We start from the raw sequence: 22,188 nt of genomic DNA on the forward strand, positions 1-22,188 counted from the left end.
ATTTATAGCTAACAAAACACAGTGCATAGAGGGATGTCATACAACCAAGTTGGTTTTTATCCTTTCTTAAAACTAGCAAATACCAGCTCTAAATTACAGACAGAGGGAGAAATGACTTTGATTATGAAATATGGGAGTAGAATTCTGGAAATACTTATTTGAAGAGATGGTATTTTGAGCCAAACCTGATACCATGGGAAGGATTTAGCCAATCACAGCAGAGAGCTGGGGAAATAGGCTAATTTGTGTCCAAGAAACATAAGAGAAGGGATGCACGAAGGTCTTCTGGGACCAGGAAGCAGGGACTAGGGATAAGGCGGGAGACCTCAAATGCCATGCCTACAAATTTGATCTTTATTCTAAAATGTGTGTGTCCTGGAAGGTTTTTGAATTTAAGAACAACATGACCAGAGGCGTATAAAATTCCTTGCCTTGTGCTTTACTTTTCTCTTAATTTTCCGTTACTTTCAACACACATGTTTCTGTACGCCTTCTCAGCATCTCTTGTTCTCTGGTCACTGCCTTCATCAGCTCCTTGGTCTGTTTCCTTAGCCCCATATGTGAAGTGGGGGTTACACTGTTTGAGCCATTGAAGCAACGCCCTCCAGAGCAAGAGAAATTGAGACAAGCGAAGTGAATACCATTTATTATTCCTGGCAACTTGGAAGAATAGTAAATGTAAAACTGTTAGGTCACAACAATACTGTTTTAATTCCATTTTCAAATGAGTCTATTAACCAATTCTTAATTCAATGCAAACCATTTTTTTCATTTTGATTTTAGGGAAAAATGTATTAAAAGACCTTTCACCACTTGTGATTATCTTTGTGTAGGTTACAATACAGCCAAAGGGGACTTGGTGAGATCCATCCTCTACCCCCGGCCTCTGAACTTCAAACTGTACAATGACGCCTTCAAGTTCATAGTGTCCCTGGCCTTCCTTGGAATCATGGGTTTTTTCTATGCCCTTGGTGTATATAAGTACCATGGAGTAAGTACTTGGGGGTAGGGCTTTTTAATAGGATAACTTTCTCGAGGAAGTTAACCTAGCTAAAGGGTTAGAATCAATGTCATCCAATAGAGCTTTCTAGAATGATGAAAATATTCTGTAGCTCTACACTGGTCAACTTGCTAGGCATTAACTATGTGTTCACTGAGCACTTGAAATGCGTTGGTGTAATAAAGGACATAAATTTTCAATTTTTAAAAATTAAAATAGCCACATGTGATTAGTGGAAATGGTATTGGAAGGTGTAGCTATTAAAAGTTGTGAAGTTCACAGCTCCTTTCACCACCTGGATGGGAGTGAAAGGTTACTGCGTGTGTGGCATTTGTGATATCCAAGTCCGGAGGAATACATGTTCCCTCAGAGGAAAAACATGCTTCCCAAACATTATAGGATGGGGAAGATTTGGTCTTAAGATTAGAAAGCAGTAAGGATACACACATTTGAATGACAAAAATGCAAAGGAAGAAAAACACAAAGGAATTCTGGAACTAGCAAGCAGTTATGAGATAAATCTAATAAGGTAGGATTAGATCAGATTAAAGGGGATATTGAATGCCATGCCTAGACGTTTGGACTGTTTGGAAGTGTTGCTGTATTCGAGTGTGTACATTGTCAAGGGAATACTCAACACACCATGCAGTCAGTGAGTTGCCCTGTGTTCTTGTTAGGTTCTGAGATGAAATTGAATGTCTGGTTTTATGGAGTTGTGTACTATATGGACCCCCTCTTCCCTTTATAAGCTTCATGATGTCTAGTTTTGTTTGGATGTCTCCCTGAATAGTTGTGATGGCTGTACAGGAAAGAATTGTAACAAATAACCCATGAGGTCCTTTCTGGTCCTGAGAATCTGATTCTGTTATGAATTTTGCAGTCTCTTCTATAAAACAGGCTGGGATCTTAGCAGTGTGGGCTTATAGGGGAGAATTAAAACATTGTGAATAAAAGGATCCAAACACAGGTATGAAACTGGGAGTGAGTGGACTCTAAAATGCCCAAACTGATGGCATTGGTGATAACATAGAAAAGTGTGTGTGTTGAGTGTGGGGGAGAGGCAAAGGCAGTCATGAGAATTTTTAGGCAATGTTCACATTCAAACCTGAGCTCTGCATAGTCATTGCAATCTTAAATAAACTCTCAGAGAGCATTTCTAGGGGGAAGGAGGTTAGAGGAGGTTAGGGCACATGGGCACCAGTGGAATAGAGTCTGGAAAGAATGGAAGCAGAAAGTCAAAACCAGCGGGGCTGGAATTTGAGGCAGTGTGTCAGTTTCATCTGGGAAACATGAGCATTGAGCAGGAAAACAGGCAAAAGCCCTCTCCTATGGGCCAGGAAGCCTTGGTGGGGATAGCACACGATAGTTTCTTGGGCAAGACTCAATGTCCAATACATACCAAAGCAGCATTCTCACTGCACACCCCTTCTTCCTGTAGGTCTGGACCTGCAGACCTTTTGGCTGCTTCTGTCTGCACTGGCTCAGCATGAGGCAGGGCTGAGTCTTCAGGGGTAAAGCTCCTCTGTGGCTGGGGCTGGGAAAATCAGGAAATGATGGATTTCATGATAAACTAGAATTGGCCAAAGATGTGCCAAGTAGCCATTGTTACTAAACTTGAATCTATGTTTCCAATACTGAAAAGAGAACTTTATGGCTAAAACCAAGGTAATTTCATGAAAACCTAGGCAAGGTTGTAGAGGGAAAGCCATTAGTTAACAGAGCAAGGGAAAGTTATGCAGCCTATGATTTGATCTCGGCCCTGCCTTTATTAGTCCTGTGATCCTTGGTAGCTTGCCTGGAATCCTGATTCTGTGGGACTTGGCTTGGTAATATGACACACATTTGTGCCCTCCCTCTAGATGAATAGATTAGGGATTACATCCTCACCATTTGAGCAGCATGTAGCCTTGGGAAAGTTGTTTACTTTTTAAAGTCTCAGTTTCCTCTTGTGTTAAATGGAGGAAATAACAGTATTTACATTGCAAGGTGGTTGTGAGGAGTAAATAAACAGTGTGTGTATATAGTGTTTCAGGGTGTGTATCCAGTGAGAACAAGCTAGTTTTATTGGCTTACCCACAGCAGTGAATATATGCTGAGATCTTCGCAGAATCCTGGTCCTAGTTTTCATCAGGTTTCCAGGCACTCCACGTATGTGTTGAGCACCTTCTCTGTGTCAGAAGGCGCTAGTCTCCGCATCTGGTGACGAGTAAGATGAATTCCAAGATGACTTCAAAGATGAAGGAGGCACAGCTGCTGTGCCGGAGGAGTTTGTAGAACCATTGAGAAAGCAACAGTCAGGCCATGTGTGAACTATTACAACTCAAGTCTAGTCCCAGTGATAAGGAGTCCAGAGGGTGTGCAAATGCCTGATGGGCAAAGAAGGGGTGGCCCTCTGGATGGACAGAAGGCTGAGCGGAGAGAAGCTGGGTCAGGAAGGACAGTAGGGTGTGGTCTGGGGGCCCAGGGTGTCATTTCCTCTGCAGAGGGTGACAATTTGTTGATTTCTCAGACTCAACCTGGAGAATACTCAGTCCAACCAAGACAGCTGGCTCATGACGACTATTCTGAGCTTCCAGAACTCCACTGGTGCGACAGGAGATGGAGCGGAAGGGTGCACTGCTTTCTGCCAGGCTAACCTGTGTGTCCCTCCCTCCCCAGGCCTCTCCACAAGACACCATGGCCATGGCCCTGCTCCTCCTCACCGTGGCGGTCCCTCCTGTGCTGCCAGCTGCCCTGACCACAGGCATCGTGTACGCACAGAGGAGGCTGAAGAAAAAGAGAATCTTCTGCATCTCCCCACAGCGGATCAATATGTGTGGGCAAATCAACCTTGTATGCTTTGACAAAGTATGAGCTCAACTCCCCATGTTGGAGGTTAATGATACTGGGACATAGCCAAGTCGGGAAGGGCCTCAGAGACTGTCTAGCCCAGCACCCTCCTGGGACAGATGGGAACACGGAGGCCACGAGGGTCACACACAGAGCTGGTGTGAGAGCATGTCTGGAAGCCTGCTCTCCCGAGTCTTGAGGAAGTGATTTAGCCGTCATATCAGCATTTCTTTCCTGTCAAATTTAAGATTTTCGTGCCTGTTTCGGGTTTCAAAACAATCTCTTACTGTAATCACTTTTATGAGTGACTGGCTTTTTTCAGGCAAAAAATAATATGAGGAACATTTCTGTTCCCTCGGTGCTTTGTCCAGAGCTTAAGGGGGCATATTCATTTCTCCTCCGCTGCTTATTTTCAGGAACTGGAAAGCAGGGGCTGTGACCTGTGTTTACACACTCTGGTCCTTCTTTTTCCCTTTGCTTCCCAGGATGTCGAGCCTCAGGACTGGGGCAGATTGTCTGTGCTTAGGGCCTGGAAAGGTGGCAGAAGGGAAGTATGTTCGGAGGAGGGGACAGCTGTTCTGGGACAGGTCCCAGGACCCCTCCTTGTGGCTTCTGTGGGGGACCAGGCAGGGCTGCAGTATCAGTCACCTCACCCGGGCACCCAGTTTACCAGCTCTAATGCAGAAGTCTGGTCTGGTCCCTCCATGTCTTCACTTTGTCTTCATGAGAATAAATGATGAAGGTTTTGCTGCTTTTTAGATAACTGACGTCGGCAGAGAGCCCCATTAGTGAGATGTTGCAAGCTCTTGAGACGCTCACAAGCTAGATGAGGAAGAAGGAAACAGGGAAACATAGATGATGAAAACACAGTGAAATGCATGCTAAATAAGTATAAGCCAAGCACCGGGGTGTGGTTACCTGCTTCAGGTGGGAGTCACCTCTGAGCTGTGGCTTTGGCTGTCAGGCAGAATGGGCCCCAGGCTCAGCTGTGAGCAGCCCAGCAGCACACAGATACCAGGGCTGCCACAGGCGGGGAGCCAGACTCTGGGTGGTAAGAACGTGGCTACGAGGTCAGGATGCAGCTGGAACCGATGAGCCCAGGTGCTCAGGGCTTCACGCGCTCTGAGAAGATGGCTCCTTGTCCTAGACAAAGAGGAACAGAGAGCAAAGGCCAAGCTGGAGAGACACCATGAGCAGACCTGACAAGTCCTGGTCCCCAGGTAGAAGTGGCAAAGCTCTTATATCGTTTCAGTTCTATTCTTTTCTAGTTTCCTTTGACAAAGAAACCTGTAAGGTTAACTTAACAGTAGCTACCTTTTAGATTCAGGGCCAGAGAACAACTCTTGACAACAATTCCTGTTACTGACCCAGCAGCCTCACCAGGGTGTAGAATATAGGAGGGAGATTTACAAAATGTGTTCATTACATATCTGTTTCTAAAACTAATTTTTCCATAGGTGTTCCCTTTCCTTCCTGTAGAAAGCTTTTCCACATCCTTGTGCTCCTTTGCTAGACTGTCTTAAGGATGCTCGACAGCAGATTTGGCCAGACTCCATGTGTTGTGATGGCATCTTATAATGCAAACACTCATGACTGGGAATCAGCAAAATGGGAAATCTAATCATGAATTTGACACTAAGTTTCTGTGTGACTTTTTAAGATAGCTGAAGTACAATTCTCTGTTTCTTTCTAGCTTTCATATTATAAAACTCTATCACCATGATGTTAGAATAAAACCCTCCACAATTAATTGAATTTCCACCTAGTGTTATTTCAATTTAGAAGATATTCACCACTGGGCTTCTGAGTACATTTATTCCCATATATTTCTAGTTTTACACTGGTTTCTTAAAAGTTCTTTAAAACAAGTTTTCTCTCTCTCTTTTCTATTCAATTCAGTCTAAGCCTGAACTAGTATTTATACTAAGAAGTTTTATTTTTCTATCTTATTCACTTTAGAACAGCAACTGTAATTTTTAGTGCTTTTTCCATTTATGGCTAGTTTTATTGTATAAGGGTTATTTTCGTGTAAAGAAATAACTTTGTCCCTTATCTATTTTTGCTACGGTATCATCTCTGTTTTCATGTTCAAGATATTGATGTTTTAAAACATATCTAATCATCAGGAAAACATTTCAGTTTGAATTAAGTTGCTAACTCTTGCTGAAATGGAGCAACTCAAGAGACTTTGGAATCTAATCACACAGATTGGAGTCCTTATAAAATATAGGAGGTACATGTTTTGCTTTTTTCTTTTGCTGTTGTTGTTCTTGAAGGAATAACCTACACGAAGCATGTTAGCTCTCCTTGAAGTCCAAATTAGTTAATGAAACAAACTTTCCTATTTCTTTAATCCAGAAGCTCAGACGTTGTCTCTCCACATGCTTTTCAGAATTCACTTAACATTTGTCTTCTGGTGGAAGCCTCCAAACAGGCTGGATTCTGGTTCTTTCTCTCCAGTCTATATGCCAATGGACCCTTGCCCGCTCATTTCACCTTTATACTGAGACTGTCTATACCCTATTTACTCAGTTGTAAGAAGAGAAAGCACTGCAGACACTTCTCTGTAAAGCATGGTGCTAATGCAAATGTGCTATGATGATAAAAGATATCATTTGATGGAAAACCGAAAACTTCAGTGTCTTATACGGTGAAGATTTACAAGAAAAAGTGTCAGAAACATAGGTGTCAGTGTTGAAAAGGACGTTCCTATCACTTCGCAATGCATTACTGACAGTTAGAGCTGAGCCAGTGGTAGCCACTCACCTCCTTGCTCTGACAGGGTGTAGACCAGGCCAAATGCCATTGGCCTATTGCATAAAGACAGTAGGGTTTGTAATTAATAACTGTGAAGCAATGGGCAAATTAAAAGTGCTGTGATAGCACTCAGCCCCATTTTGCTTTCTCTGCTACATTATCTGACAAATACTTTCCCCTGATGCAGCAAATCAGCCCTCCCCACCATTTTCCTCTTGATCTAACAGTCAAACCCATTCCTGGACATTAATTAATATTTATTAGGAGCACTTCACTTCTCTCTGTAGTCTCAAAGCCCTTTATCAACATTCTGTTATCAATCTGGACAGTCACCATGTCACCCAAATTTTTAGGAAATAGCTGTGAACTATATAGCAGACTAGGAACTAAACAGTCTTGCAAACAGAAAAACATTCTGACCTCTGCTTTAGAAAGACAACAGGTGCCAACTGAGAAGTCAGACTGAGCTGGTTCTTGTTGGATTTCTATTCACTGAACCTTTCTCATTCGGCAACAGCAGTGGTCACGGCAGTAAACACACAAAATGAAACACTTGCGTTTGGTAATTAGTGACTAGACTCAACCTAATTTTCAATATGGTCTTTTGGGAATCATTTGTCACTGGCTGAATCTTTCCTTCAGGTGCTCGTCTCTGATTTAAAATGTGATGCTTGCCAGTAAGAGCTTGGCCAATGTTTTATAATAAGTGTAAATGGAGTATAACCTTTAAAAATTGTGAATATCACTATAGTGATATAGTACACCTATAACTTGCAGAATATTTTACACCAACTAGACTTTAATAAAATATAAAAAGCAAATTAAATGTTAAAAAGAATCATTGAACAAATGGAAAATAAAAATCTTTAAAGTATGTTCTTAGAAGGAAAAAAAAGGAAAACTAATGGAGAGCTGAGTATCACACGTACTGCAAATATAAACAATAATGAAAAATTTTTTATTGAACATCTAATGTAAAAAGAAAGGGCTTGGGACAGCTAAACATACTTTGTTTTCCTGGGAGCTTGGGTTTTGTGTAAATTATAATTAAAAGCTCTAAATCTTCTGCTAAAACCCATTCTATTTTTTTTGCAGACTGGCACTCTTACAGAAGATGGACTGGACCTCTGGGGGACTGTCCCTACTGTTGACAACTGGTAGGCACTGTAATGAAGACAGAGTGTGTGATCGGTAGGGCTACCAGTCCATCCTTCCAGTGTTGAGGGATGAATCTCACATAAAATATACATAATAATTGGCTGGTACTGGCTCCCCATTAATCAGCTTGTTAAATTAAATGAGTTCTAAATTCGGAATCAGAGGGGGAAAGCAGATCTTCAAACTCCACATGAAAAATGGAATAGAATAAGGTGGACGATTAGGGAGTTGAGTGAATAAAACAAAAGGCAAAGAGTGAAATCAGGACTGTGCTTAATTTAAAACTGCATAGACTTCCTGGGTGGCTTGTGAGGTGGGAAATCCAGAAAGGAAGACCTCCATCTCCCCCCTCATGGAGTTCAGACTTTAGTGAGATAAAAGGTGCAAATGGACCCATCTGCAATGTACCGCATGGCTGGGAAAAGAATTAAGGCACAGATATCACAATAAGGAAGAAGACATGATAACGATTGCTTGATAAAAGACACAGTCCTGATTTTTATAATAACATAGTGGATAAAAGGTAGAAATTCATTTTGAAAATGAATAGATTAAGGAGTACCACCTGGAGGAGATAACAAATGAGATGGGTTTTGAAGGGAGTATGGCTGCAAATTTTACAGATGAAGTTTAAAAGCTGGCACTAGGGAGCGAAGCTGAAGCTCCAATATTTTGGCCACTTGACATGAAGAGCCGACTCATTGGAAAAGACCTTGATGCTTGGAAAGATTGAAGGCAGGAGGAGAAGGAGGTGACAGAGGATGAGATGGTTGGATAGCATTACTGACTCAATGGACATGAGTTGGAGCAAACTCTGGGAGATATTGAAGGACAGGGAAGACTGGTGTGCCGCAGTTCATGGAGTTGTGAAGAATCGAACATGACTTAGTGACTCAACAACAACAACAGGGAGTGGAGAGGGCAATGACATAAATAATATCCCCAAACAGAGCTAGAGACAGGAGGGAGGCCCATCCTCAGAGAATGCCCCCTGCACTCCCTTCCCTGCAGGGCTGGGACCCACCTTCTCAGTCAGTGGAGACACTTCTGCTCTTGAGCTCTGGGAATACCACCTGGGCTCCAACAGTGGCTGCGGCTGCTGTCACTGAAGGAGTCATGCAGGGACTCTCCAGGTTGGTGACAGGGTCCTGGGCACAGCCCTGGCACAAGGGAACAGTAGTCAGGCAGTGTGATGGTGCAGAGGATTTCTGGGCTACGTGACAGTGAAGTCCCTGGGCTCCTGTTAATGTGCCTCTGCTTCTGGGTGCTTGGATGCACAGATCAGGTTTTGGTCCAGACAGGCAGACCTCTACGGACCAGAGCAATGAAAGGGGAAAGGGATGTTTGCAGTTTCCATTCCTTCTTTCCTTTTGCCCTAGTACTCTGAGACTTTGAGAGGAGTAGAAACCCTGGATACAGTTTTTATTCAGCTGTAAGATGGGAGGAGAGACCGTCTACTGTCAAATAGGGAAATGAGTTTTTGATGCTAGATATCCATGCCAGGAGTTTTAAGAAATAGGGGTGAAAGCCAAAGGGCCGACTTGTGAGAACTATTTGAATCTATGCCTGCTTTTTTTTTCTTTATTGTACTTATTCATTAAATTTTGGGGCCATGCTACACAACATGGGCTTCCCTGGTGGCTCAGATGGTAAAGAATCCTCCTGCAATGTGGGAGACCTGGGTTCGATCCTTGGGTGGGGAAAATCCCCTGGAGAAGGGCACGGCAACCCACTCCAGTATTCTTGCCTGGACGATCCCATGGACAGAGGAGTCTGACAGGCTATAGTCCATTGGGTCTCAAAGTGCTGGATACGACTAAGCGACTAAGCACAGCATAGCACAGCATGTAGTATCTTAGTTCCAGGACCAGAAATTGAACCCACGGTCCCTGAGTTGTAAGGGTGGAATCTTAACCACTGGTCTGCCAGGGAAATTCCCCATCCACGCCTGCTTTTACTTGAAGAAGAATGGAGCCAGCAGGCAGGCTTCCTTTCCATCCCTGCTACCCCACTGGCCTGGAGACTTCTTGCCTGGTCGTTTTCTAGAGACAGCTCTGCAATTTGCAGATGTCAGCTCTGAGCCTTCCCACATTCTACCTTCCCACAACACTGCCACCCTGTGGGCTGGCTGCAGGCAACCTGACAAAAGGCTCTGTTTCTTGTTATTCGGTCACAAAGTTGTGTCCAACACTTGGCCACTCCATGAACTGCTGCATGCCAAGCTTACATGTCCTCCACTATCTCCTGGAGTTTGCTGAAACTCGTTCGTCGAGTCAATGATGCCCTGTCATTATACCCAAACACTCAGAATTTATCATATAAGGTATGGGGGGAAAGGGAGCTAGTGAAGGTTTTGAGCATAGAGGAGAGGTATCAGTAAATTTTATCTCAGTAAAATTGCAGGGCAGGGTGTGCAAAATGATTTTGTTGAAGACCTTAGCTTGCTAATTTTTTCTCTACCAGTTTCCAGGAAGTCCACAGCTTTACCTCCGGCAAGGCTCTGCCCTGGGGCCCACTGTGTGCAGCCATGGCCAGCTGCCACTCTCTGATCCTCCTTGATGGGACCATCCAGGGAGACCCACTGGACCTCAAAATGTTTGAGGGCACCGCTTGGGTAAGGTGATTGTTCCTTGGTTCAGCTGAATGAGGAAAATGTGAAGAAATATCCAGTACTCACTGGGAGTGCCTAGGCTTTCCTAACTTTGGTTGAAACCCAGAGAATCATAGCAGTGTATAAATGAATGAAGGTCTGATCCTACCTGAATCTCCCAATCTCTGCTCCAAAACTCTACAAACCTTTGCAACATGATATAGGGGTCTACCACCAAATAAATTTGGGAACTGATATTTAAACAAAGATAATTTGATTTCTTGATTATAGAATTTCTTTAATGTTAATATACGGTGGTATATTGTGAATATTCAAGAGAGGATATAATATGCAGCATTTACTAAACCTGTTTCACCACAAAAACCTTGACAGGCCAAATTGTAGCACAAACACCCTTGGAGAAACACTCATCCAAAGCAGTGCTGTAAACACAGTAGCCACTAGCCACACTGGCTATTGAGCATATGAATAGTGGGTAGGCAACTTAGGAACTGAATTTTAAATTTTTAAATTTTAAATAATTGAAATAGCCACAATTTGTTGGTAGCTGTTGTATTATTAATAGACAGTGTAAGTCTTAAAAGTGTTAGTCAGCTTAGTCATGTCCCACTCTTTGCAACCCCACAGATTGTAGCCCCCAGGCTCCTCTGTCCAAGAAATTCTCCAGGCAAGAATACTGGAGCGGGTTGCCATTTCCTTCTCCAGGGGACCTCCCAACCCAGTGAAAGGGTTTGACACCAGAAGGGAGGCCTGTCAATCCAGGGGGTTCAATTTCCTCAGCTGAGTGTGAATGACAGCGGAAGGATATAAAGTCCTACTGGCAACGGTCAGGACAGGATTGGGAAGGTACTCGACTCCACCACTCTCTAGCTTTCTGACCTCAAATCCAGAACAAAGGTTCTGAATCGTTACCTCACATGTGTATTTGGATAACAATGACTCACTTCTGGAGCTTTGAAACTGTGAGCCTGCAGGGGCCAGGCATTGTAAAGAGTCCGAAGAATGGAGGGTATTCATTCATTCATTAGTTAGTTAATTAACCACATGGTTCTTCCCTTCAAAAAGAATTTTTTTTTCTAAAACTACTTACATGAAATGCAGAACAGCATTTAAACAGAGCTGTAAAGAAGTGAAAACCAACAATTGGAGGGACCTGTAGAACCCCTCGACAGAGTGTGTGCTCAGTCATGTTCTCTGACCCTTTGTGACCACATGGACTAGAGCCCATCAGGCTCCTCTGCCCATGAAATTTTCCACCAAGAATACTGGAGTGGGTTGCCATTTCCTACTCCAGGGGATCTTCCTGACTTCCTGGATCTCCTGATCCAACCCATGTCTCCTGCGACTTCTGCATCGGCAGGCAGGTTCTTTACCACTTGCCACCTGGGAAGCCTGAAGGACAGTTCACAAAGAGGCTAATTTAAGGATTTATTGTAGGAAAATTGTAGATTTCTAGAGGCCAAAGTGAAAAAAGGGGAAACCTGGTAAACAGGGAATTTCTGATATCAGTAAGTAAAATTAGAGCATTTGCTGTGGAGAGATGCTTGATACTGCTGGGGAAAAAAAAAAAAAAAGCACAGCCTAAAAATTGAGTTACGTTTTATTTGACAGACAAAACTGAGGACTTAAGCCCAAGACACAGCATCTCAGATAATTCTACGAGACTGTCCTGAAGAGGGAAGAAGGGGTATGTAGCTAGGATACATGTATAGGATTTTTTGCGGCAAAGACAAGGTAGTTGGAATAAAAAAATATATATACTGTTAATTAAAGAAAACCACATATCTCAAGTTAAAGAGTTTAGAGCTTTTATTTGTATGGGAAGATGCAGGAGTCTGGGCTCACTGCAATCTTTTCTTTGATATGCATCTCAGCTGTCTGGGGCTAGTGTCCTGTGATTTCACATCCTGAGTCTCCTCAGGGTGCACTGATGGAGGTGGCTGTGAGGCTCCTCTGCCCATAGGATATTCCTCCTCCAGGGGATCTTCCCGACTCAGGGATTGAACCCATGTCTCCTGCATATCCTGCATTACAGGAAGATTCTTTACCCCTGAGCCATCAGGCATCCTGAGTCTCCTCCTAAGGGTTCACTGTAGGAAGTGGCTGCAGTGGCAGGCAGTTTCCATCCTGAGTTCCCTCAGGGTTTACCATCCAGATGGCTGTAATGTGACGGCTTGATGGCTGCAACATTCTTTGTTTGCCGATATGGAAGGCAATATTTTTTATTTGCAATATAAAGGCAAGACAGAAATCACTTTCCTGGATCTTAATGAAGAGGAATCAGTGTAATTTTTGTAAGCAAGCAGCACCAACGTCCTTACCAGCATCGCTGGTGCTGACCCAGTGAGGAGCTCCACATGGTCATTATTACTCTATACGACTTTGATCCTGGTTCTAACACTGCTTCCCCTTCTCCAAAAGAGGAGGCTTCCTCTCTAAGTACAAGTGACATACGAATTGGGGTCTTATATGGGGACATAAATCTTTAGTATTAGCTCTGTAAGCACTGTTTTTAAGACCAGTTGTATCCACTCTAAACGGAGCATAACAGTGCAAGATCGTTCACTGAGTTTAAAGCTGGATAAATCTCTAGTTAAATATCTTTTGGTTATTAAGAAACTTTCACTAACCATAAGGGGGAGTGAAAATGTTCTTATAGACTCTAAGAATATTAGCAACCATAAGGAATGTCAGAATATTTTTCCAAAGAAATTGAGATTTGGAGAAACAAAGTGATGTCCCCAAGGTTGAACAAGTAAGTGGTAGAGGAGAGACCAGATGTTGTCTCTTATTTTCTGACTTCTACTATTTATTTTTATCTGACTGCCTTTCCCATATTTTAGCTAAATATTGGTTCTTCAGATGGTATAACTTATAGCGCTGTAACAGCCAAAGAATACAAACTATTTTCAAATATGCTTTCTAATTTGCTAGCAGCTAACTTGTAACTCTCTAGCTATGTAGGCTAGAGACGTAGCATAGACGTAGCATAAGAAGTAGTTCAAGATTCAGTCCTCTGTCATCTGGGAGCTAATGTGCTCAGGTGTAATGGAGACTAGGGCTCTACCCTTGTCCATTTACAAGACATACCTTTTAGGAAGAGCCAGTGGGCTGCAGTTAATGCTTCCTCCATCAGTTATTGCTGGCTTCCCAGGTGGCTCAGAGATAAGAATCTGCCTGCCAAAGCAGGAGATGCAGGAGACACGGGTTCAATCCCTGGATCAGAAAGATGCCCTGGGAAAGGAAATGGCAACCCACTCCAGTATTCTTGCCTGGGGAATCTCATGGACAGAGGAGCCTGGGAGGGCCACAGTCCACAGGGCTTCAAAGAGTCAGACACAACTGAGCCCGCACACACACACACACAGTTACTAGGTAAAATGTAATCCCAATAATTCTGCTCTTTGACATTTTACAATAAGATCCTTAATATGAATCAAAACAATAGAAATTTGGTAATGATGGTACTAAAATAATTGGCTTAGAAGAGAAAAAAATGTAAAGGGGGTTTTGAAAAGATTAAAGTGCTATGCAAATGAGAGGTATTTCTTTCTAATTATTTTTCTGTAAGGAATCTTATGAATGTTTTCATTTGAAAGCAGATAATCAAAGATTGCAATGCAGACTACTGTGAACTTGGGATATCAGATTCAAATGTAATAATAAAGCCAGGACCAAAAGCCAGTCAGGTATAGTTTGCTTCTTTAAATTATATAAATCTTTCCCCTTAAAACTGGTGAAATTCCCCTGCCTTTTATTTGTCTTTATATTTCTATTATTTTGTCTTATCCTAACTGTATGTACAGTTGGTTTGCTCATTCCTTCATTCCTAAATTTGTCTGTTAGTTTATTCAACAAACACTCACAAAATACCTATGTATGCTCAAGCTCTGTGCTAGGTGCTAAGAGATAAAGTGATTTCAAAACTAGACGTGTTGTGCTCCGTGCTGGAGGAATACATGGACTGATAGAAAAATCAATACCAGTGCAAACAAATGTAATACAATGTGCCAAGTGCTAGAATAAAGGCTGAAGAAAGAGCAGGAGTCCAGAGGTGGGAGTCAGTAGTGCTGCTGAGAGAGAAGTACCTCAGAGAAGGTGACCTATGAGCTTGGCCTGGAAGATGATTAGGATTTCTCAGGCCCCCAAGGGAAAGGGCTTTGTAGACCAGACAACTTGATGAGGGAACCGCTTTAGACGCAGCTAGAAACATATCAATGTTGTGACAATATACCACCTCACGTCCCTGGGCTCACTGCAGAATAAAGATTATTTTTTGGTGTACGTCTTCTAAATCTTCCTTAATAGCTTCTTAAGCTCCCCTCTCTTTGTGTACTTAGACTCCGGTGGAAGCCATCATCGTCCTGCGTCAGTTTCCATTTTCCTCCAGCCTGCAGAGGATGTCTGTGGTTGCTCAGCTGGCGGGGGAGGATCACTTCCATGTCTACGTGAAGGGAGCCCCGGAGATGCTGGCTCGGTTCTGCAGACCTGAAACAGGTACTAACTGGCACTTCCCTCTTTCAGGAGGTGAAACTACTTAAAAACTCAGACAGAGCAAACTAGCCTAAATCAATGAACATGGAGGTGGTGGTTTTCTCGGTAGGTGGAAAGCGGGCCCAGCAGATCTGCGAAGGCAGAGGTGATCATTTCAAAGCAGACAAAAAGAGAGTAAATATCAGACTGTGGTCTTGCCAGAAAGGCCCAACCAAACTGCGGCATTAGAGAAGGAGAAACAAGCATCAGGACCAATCAGGAAACTACACTGGGGTCAGAGGACCAGGGATGGTGAGAATGCGTAGCGCTCAGAAGGAACCAAAGAGACAGGTCTGAGCATCAGACTCACTCTCCAAACAGGGATGCTCTGTCACCCACCTCCAGACTCACTCTCCAAACAGGGATGCTCTGTCACCCACCTCCTGGGAGCTGGAACCGCTTATGGTGTCTCAGATCAGTGGGAGGAGAATATAAAAACAAGAAATCTTTTAGGGGAAAAAAAGTGATTAGAGTAAATTAGGTGGTATTAGAGCAAGGTAATTGATCATTTTCACAGCAATTTCATCTTTCTGGGCCAGATTTTAAGCTGATTTGTATTGTTTCTTCATCTTATAAACATGTACTCTCTAAGCTGCAGTCCAGATTTGTAAGAATATTGCTGCATTCAAATGAGTTCATTTGGATAAAATTGGCCTTTTTTTCTCCTGATTTTCATCTATATTCTCCTTACAATTGCTGATAGCCATCAGCTTGTGCACAGAATTTTAAGAATTGGCAAATGATTGCTTTCACTTCTTTCTGTACTTGGAGTCATTTTTTTAAAGAATTCCTTCCATTTTTCTGACATTGATCTTCCTCATAGCTCCCATTAACTCCATCCTTTACAGACTGTTGGTCTATAGTTGGCTGTTACTTTTTTTAGGTGTCATTTGCCGCTGCTTATTTGTCTGGTCAGTCTAATTCTTCTTCTTGTCCTAACTTCTGATCCTTGACATATGATAATATCATATTCAGTGATTTCTTTTTCCTTCTTGTGTTTAAGAAATAGAGAGTTAGCAGCTTCCTTGAAATAGATCCTCACCTCCAGAATTATTGATATTTTAGAATTACAGAAAGTCTGTGCTGAGTGGGAGCATAGACATCTATAACCTCTTCTTTTTATGGATGGGAAAATTGAGATGCAGAAGAGAGACTTAAAATGCCCAAGGTCAGGAAGCTAGCTGGCAGCACAGTGGAGACTCGAGCCTAAGCTACTATACTTCTTATGCTATTCTTTTCCCTAATATCTTTATATAACCATACATACATAGACCATACAAATTTTATAGACATATTAACCTCAGTTATGATTATCATGTCAAAACACACAAAGGTTGGTGTGTGTCATCCATTATCTAAATAGGCAAACGTTTCTGCAAAGAGCCAAGTAACAAATATTTTAGGTCTTGCAGGCCACACCATCTCTGGCTCAACTGCTCAACCCTGCCATTGTAACCTGAAAGCAGCCATAGGTAACAAACAAATGGGCATGGCTGTGTTCCAATAAAACCTTAATTACAAATCAAGACTGGGATAGATTTGGCCTGCAGTACCTCATTTCATCTGGGTAGATGGTCCTGAGGTCTGTCTTTACTGTACTCAGCTAATGTATGTGACACCCAGTTGATGACCAGTACATGTTTGGCATTTATTTCCGTTAGATTATAAGAATAACATACTGATGAAGTTGTTTGTGGCTTTTAACTGAAGTTATAGTGTTTCTATTTTTTTAAATATTTTTTTAAATGTGAACCATTTTTAAAGTCTTTGTTGAATTTGTTACAATAGTGCTTCTGTTTCACATTTCGATGTTTTGGCTGAGCGGCATACAGGATCTTAGCTCCCTGGCCAAGGATTGAACCCACACACCCCCTGCCCCAAACATTGGAAGGTGAAGTCTTAACCATTGGGCTGCCAGGGAAAGCCCCATAGTGTTTCTATTAAAGCATTTCTATGGAGAGAACGTTAAAACAAAGCATAGTGACTGCATCCAGGATTTTGTCTAGGAGTTAAGCCACCTTTAGTGGGACCTGTGCTTACCTCTCTTTTCTCTCTTGGCAGTGCCCAGGAATTTCCCAAAGGAGCTAAGAAATTACACAGTGCAAGGCTTCCGTGTCATTGCCCTTGCCCACAAAGTCTTGAAGATGGAGAAGCTTTCAGAAGTGATAAGTTTAACCAGGTAGGGAGCTCAGAAATTGGCACCAGGGCAAGCTCTGTGTGCGTGAAGAGAATGAGCCCTGGAGATGAATGGATGGAAGCCAAATCACCAGGAAACCACTTAGAGATGGAGAATCACTCATCGAATGCCTCGGTTTAGAGAGGGGCAACTCTAAGCCACATTGGGGAGGACTTGCTCAGGCCACAGTGCTGGCTCATGATGAAACAAGGATGGCAGTTGAGATCTCCTAACTCTCCGATGTCACTGAGTTATCTCTGCCCTATGTCCCATCATCCCATCCAAAACAAACAACCCCTCTTCAACTTTGGAGCATCATGTGGCTGACAGATTAGGGGTCCCCTAGAAAAATAGGGTTCAGAGAATACAGTTGTCACTTCAAATGACCTCCAGAAATTTTTAGACTTGATTTCTTTCAGGAATCAGTAGTATACCCCCTCAAAGCTGGAGGAGTGAATGCAAACTGAGTTCCTTATATGAAATAGAATTCAGTATTCTTTATTACATTCAACGGGTAAATTGTCCTCTGCAGAGGGTAATCTGTAAATTATTTTTTCTTTCTAAGTTTTGCAGTTTTTAAAGGTTGTTTTTGAATTGTTTATGACAAAAGAGTAAAGAAATACTGTGCCAAATTGAATAAGAGACCGTATATGTTACTCATGTTTGATTTTGTTTTGCTGACAGAGAGGTCCTCACTTAATACAATTTTTAAAATTATCTGCCCATCTGCATAGATGTAGTGTGTTACTATTTACAACCTAAGTCCATCTATAAGTCCATCTACTCCAATATAATCAACAATCACATCCCTTCCTTACACGTGTCTATTTCCCCCAACTATAAACTGTGGGATTAGACGATCTCTAACGAGTCTTTCAGTCATGACATTTTAATCTTCTAAATAGAATCACAAAGCTCATTTTGAAATATATGAATGCCACTCTCAGGTTTAGTATTCAAGGTGTTAGCTATTCTTGAGCAAACATAAAGACTCATAACACAGGATTTTGTAATTTTTCAAGATACAAATTTTAATAATGAAAATTAAGGTCATATGTGAAGACAAGATGTATTTTGCTTGAAGTGGAATGTAGGCACTACCCAGCTGCTATATACATGGAGGCAACTGTGACATTCTCATTTAAAAACTACCAGTGAGATAGACATTATTATAAATATAACAAAAAATGAGCATAAATGTGCTAGATTTCCGACCATCTCAGGTTTTCCCAAAGAATATCAGGAGCCTATTTATCATGCTTCCTATAATATAGTTATTATTTTCAAACAGGGTAAAAGAATAGGATGTTTTTTTAGAGTCAAATTATATTTAGGAGAGGTTTCCAATTAGGAAAATTAAAAATGTTTTAAAAGCTGGCATCATAGTGAGGAAGTAGATGAGTTTCTTAGGATGGCTTAGGGAAAAAAAGACAAAATAAAAACAGAAGAAAATTCCTTAACAAGACTCACCCTTTTGTGAATTTAGCCCATTCCTATTGAGCTGGGCTATTATTAGATGTCCCTCAAGGCACTGAGGATTCAGAAGTGAATAAAATCAAATCCTTGCCTTCTCGAGGTTTATATCCTACGTGGGGGAAACAAATAATAAAGTTAATCTATAACATATGGTCAGGCAGTGATAAATGCTCTGAAGGAAAAAATAAAGCAGGTTAAAAGGATATTTTAAATGACAGGAGGGTGGTATTTTACATGGGGTGATCAGGGAAGTCCTCCAAGGAGGACACTGAACAGAGATCTGAGTAAAAGTGAGGGAGTAAGGCGTACAGATATCCAGGGCAAAGCACTGCAGACAACAGGAACAGTGGATAGTGCAAAGGATTTTGCTGGAATGTTGTAGAATCCTGAGATACCCAAGTACCTGAAGCAGTGAACAAGGGAAGAGTCATAAAACAGAGATCCAAAACAGAACAAATTGATGAGAAGATTTGGGGATCTTTCTTTCAGTTCTAGTTAATAAGAACATAAATGCAATTTTTAATAGAAAGTCATGAAGCTAAATGATGGGAATTATAATATTTTCTGAGATCACGATGGCAGAATTCATATTTGATTATCTGAGTGTTCACCAGCATGCCTAATGTAAGATCTAAAGTAGTGATTTAGTGATTGGACTTTTGAATGGAGGATGTAGCTACTCACTCTCTACTCCAGAGAGATGTTTCTTTAATGTATTCTTATCCGAGGGTAAATTATTTCTCATCAAGAGATTCAACTCTATTCTTTCTCTTAAAGAAGTTTACTGACCATGTGATCATTTCCCTCCCAAATCCTACTAACATAATAGAAAAGAAATAGTTTCAAAGAAAACTAGAGAAGCAATAAGTGTAGATGAGAGATTTCTACAAATTTCTATAAGATGTAAAGTAACTGGAAGAATGTAGCTGAATCAGCAGGATACTGTAGCCTACATCATGCCAGAGAGAGAGAGAGAGAGAGAGAGAGAGAGAGAGATTCCAAGAGGAAACTTGGTTCACCCTGTAGAACCTGAGAGGATGAGCCTCTGATTTGTCATGTACTATGGAAAGTAGGGGCTTCCCTGGTGGCTCAGCTGGTAAGGAATCCACCTGCAATGCAGGAGACCCTGGTTCCATCCCTGGGTTGGGAAGATTCCCCTGGAGAAGAGTTAGGCTACTCACTTCCGTATTCGTGGGCTTCCCCGATGGCTCAGATGGTAAAGAATCTGCCTGCAATACAGGAGACTTGGGTTCGATCCCTGGGTTGGGAAGATCCGTTGGAGGAGGGAGTGGCAACTCAATCTAGTATTCTTGCCTGGAGAATCCCTATGGACAGAGGAGCCTGGTGGGCTACAGCCCATGGGGTCACAAAGACTTGGATACAACTGAGCGACTAAGCACAGCGCATGGAAGGTAGACCCTGAACATGGCGGGTGAGCTGAGAGCAGGCACAGAGATCGGTTCCCTAGGTCTCCCTCTCCTCCCCCTTCCTCTCTCTGCAATTGTAACTCCACTCTGGACAGAAAAAGGGACAACAGAGGATCAAGAAAGAAGTCTTGGCCCCCAAATTTATTTTCTAAAAAACATCTGAGCTTTATTTTCGAGGAGAAGTCTCACATAACTAATGGAACACAGTTAGACTCCAACCCTCCAATTTCAAATTCTGAAAACTAAATTCTTGACTGATGTCATTCATGTATTTACTGGAGGCAACAGATGGAGGCTGAAAGAAATGATTCCATATCCAACTATTACTATAATATCTGGTATTCAGTATGTACTTAATAAATGCCTACTAAACTAAAATGCTTACAAATTTAAAAATACATGCTTACATGTCAGATTATATACTTATAAATTTTAAACTGCTTATATGCTTACAAATTTAAAATCTATATGACTAACAAAAAATTGTAAATACCCACAGAAGAACTGGAAGATAAATACATTATTTTAAAAGAATGGAGTTAAAAAACATGGAAAGAGCAGCTAAAAGATGTAGAAGCAGTCACATCTGGGAAGGAGAAGGGGGAAGGTGCTGTGAAGACAGGGGCTATATGTTTTCTTTATTATGGACTTTTGGATTCTTTCTGATTTGTTAAACCTGTGCATGTGTGACATTGATAAAACTTAGAAATTTTAAAAAGAAATAAATTCAACTGTTGAGACTGTATGGATATGCTTTAATATTGACTTTCTCCCAAACCCAAAGAGAACATGTGGAGTCCGAGTTAACATTTCTGGGACTTCTCGTAATGGAGAATCGCTTGAAAAAGGAAACCAAAGCAGTCTTGAAGGAGCTGAGTGAGGCCCGCATCAGGACTGTGATGATTACTGGTATGCGTTTCTGGAAGCCTAACAAGTTAAATCCATCCTAGGCATAAGCAAAAGGCAATGTGAGCTGAGTGAGTCCCTGTGGCCGAGGCAGGAGGAACAATGCTTTGCTGTCAAGATTATTGCCCTCTGCTCCAGTTACCTGGGAACTTGGGGAGCTCCTCTCAATGACTGTGAGCTTTGGAGGCAAGGACCATGTCTCATTCTCTTTGCCTAAGGCCCTCTGTTCCTATCCAGGGTTTGTTCAGGGCCAATAGGCTCACAGCAGATATTGAAAGATGAGAACGGGGTTCTCATAAAGAACCCCTGAAGAACCCCAGTGACACCTCTGTGTAAAGGGGTGAGACTGTCCTTCAGGGAGGTGGCGTAGGCATGGTTTGTGATGATTAAATTCAACATGGCTGATCCTAAGTGTTTTTTTTTTTCTTTAACTTAATTGGAATTGAGATCCCAAGACTAGGTTGATGTTATCAGACCAAGCCTATACCTTCACCACTGAAAATTGTCAGTCTCCTGAGGATGAGTTGTAAAGCACTTGAACATTTATTTACTCATTAGTGCATATTTTGGAAATATGAGATGTTCCTGGACTTGATGCTAGGATGAAAGGGAGAGGTAGACATAATGTTTGACCACTAGGAACAGACAGGCTTGATAAACATTATGAAAAAATGCAGAAAGTGTTAAATGCCCCCGAAGAGCACTAACAACATATTATGGTCACTCAGAGGAGGGAGCATTCAGTCCTGGATGCTGAGAGGCTTCTACATAAATCAAGTCCTCTTTCTTTGTCATCTAGGTGACAATCTTCAAACAGCCATTACTGTTGCGAAGAATTCTGAAATGATTCCTCGAGGGAGCCAAGTCATCCTTGTTGAAGCCAAAGAACCTGAAGAGTTCGCCCCTGCTTCTGTGACTTGGCAGCTGGTGGAAAACCAGGAGAATGGGCCTGGAAAGAATGTGAGTGAATGTCAGAAAGCCCCTCCATGGACCGGGGCTGATGCAATACAGCCCTGACCCTGGGCAGCCCTCTCTCAGCATTAGAAGTCATCACAGTAGTAATCCCTCCTCCCATCTGCCCAGAGTTTTACAGTTTGCAAAGCTTTTAGCGTTTCCACTGACACTCCTCAGGCTTGGCTTCATGCAGAAACTACCCAGAAGCGTTTTCAAGCTTCCAAGGCTAAAACTAGAGATTCAGTGAGACTCTCTGGGCTGGGAACTGAGTCCTTCGCCTAGTGATTCCTGAGTACAGATGTGGCTGAGACTCACTGATTTACATCCATAGTTCCCATCTGATCCTCAGTCACCCTACACA

At 42.1% G+C, this 22,188-nt stretch overlaps 1 protein-coding gene across 1 annotated transcript in view; it reads left to right on the top strand.

Moving 5' to 3' along the window:
- Nucleotides 1-22,188, top strand: part of ATP13A5 (ATPase 13A5) — a 142,193-nt gene that overhangs the window by 74,068 nt on the left and 45,937 nt on the right. The window contains exons 11-19 of the mRNA XM_069593402.1: nt 834-991; nt 3,659-3,847; nt 7,682-7,743; nt 10,208-10,358; nt 13,958-14,044; nt 14,696-14,852; nt 16,950-17,067; nt 20,752-20,876; nt 21,673-21,833. Coding sequence (XP_069449503.1) covers nt 834-991; nt 3,659-3,847; nt 7,682-7,743; nt 10,208-10,358; nt 13,958-14,044; nt 14,696-14,852; nt 16,950-17,067; nt 20,752-20,876; nt 21,673-21,833 — 1,208 coding nt within the window. The remainder of the gene's footprint in view (nt 1-833; nt 992-3,658; nt 3,848-7,681; nt 7,744-10,207; nt 10,359-13,957; nt 14,045-14,695; nt 14,853-16,949; nt 17,068-20,751; nt 20,877-21,672; nt 21,834-22,188) is intronic.

This window comes from Ovis canadensis, chromosome 1 (assembly GCF_042477335.2).
Source record: "Ovis canadensis isolate MfBH-ARS-UI-01 breed Bighorn chromosome 1, ARS-UI_OviCan_v2, whole genome shotgun sequence".
Lineage (NCBI taxonomy): Eukaryota > Metazoa > Chordata > Mammalia > Artiodactyla > Bovidae > Ovis > Ovis canadensis.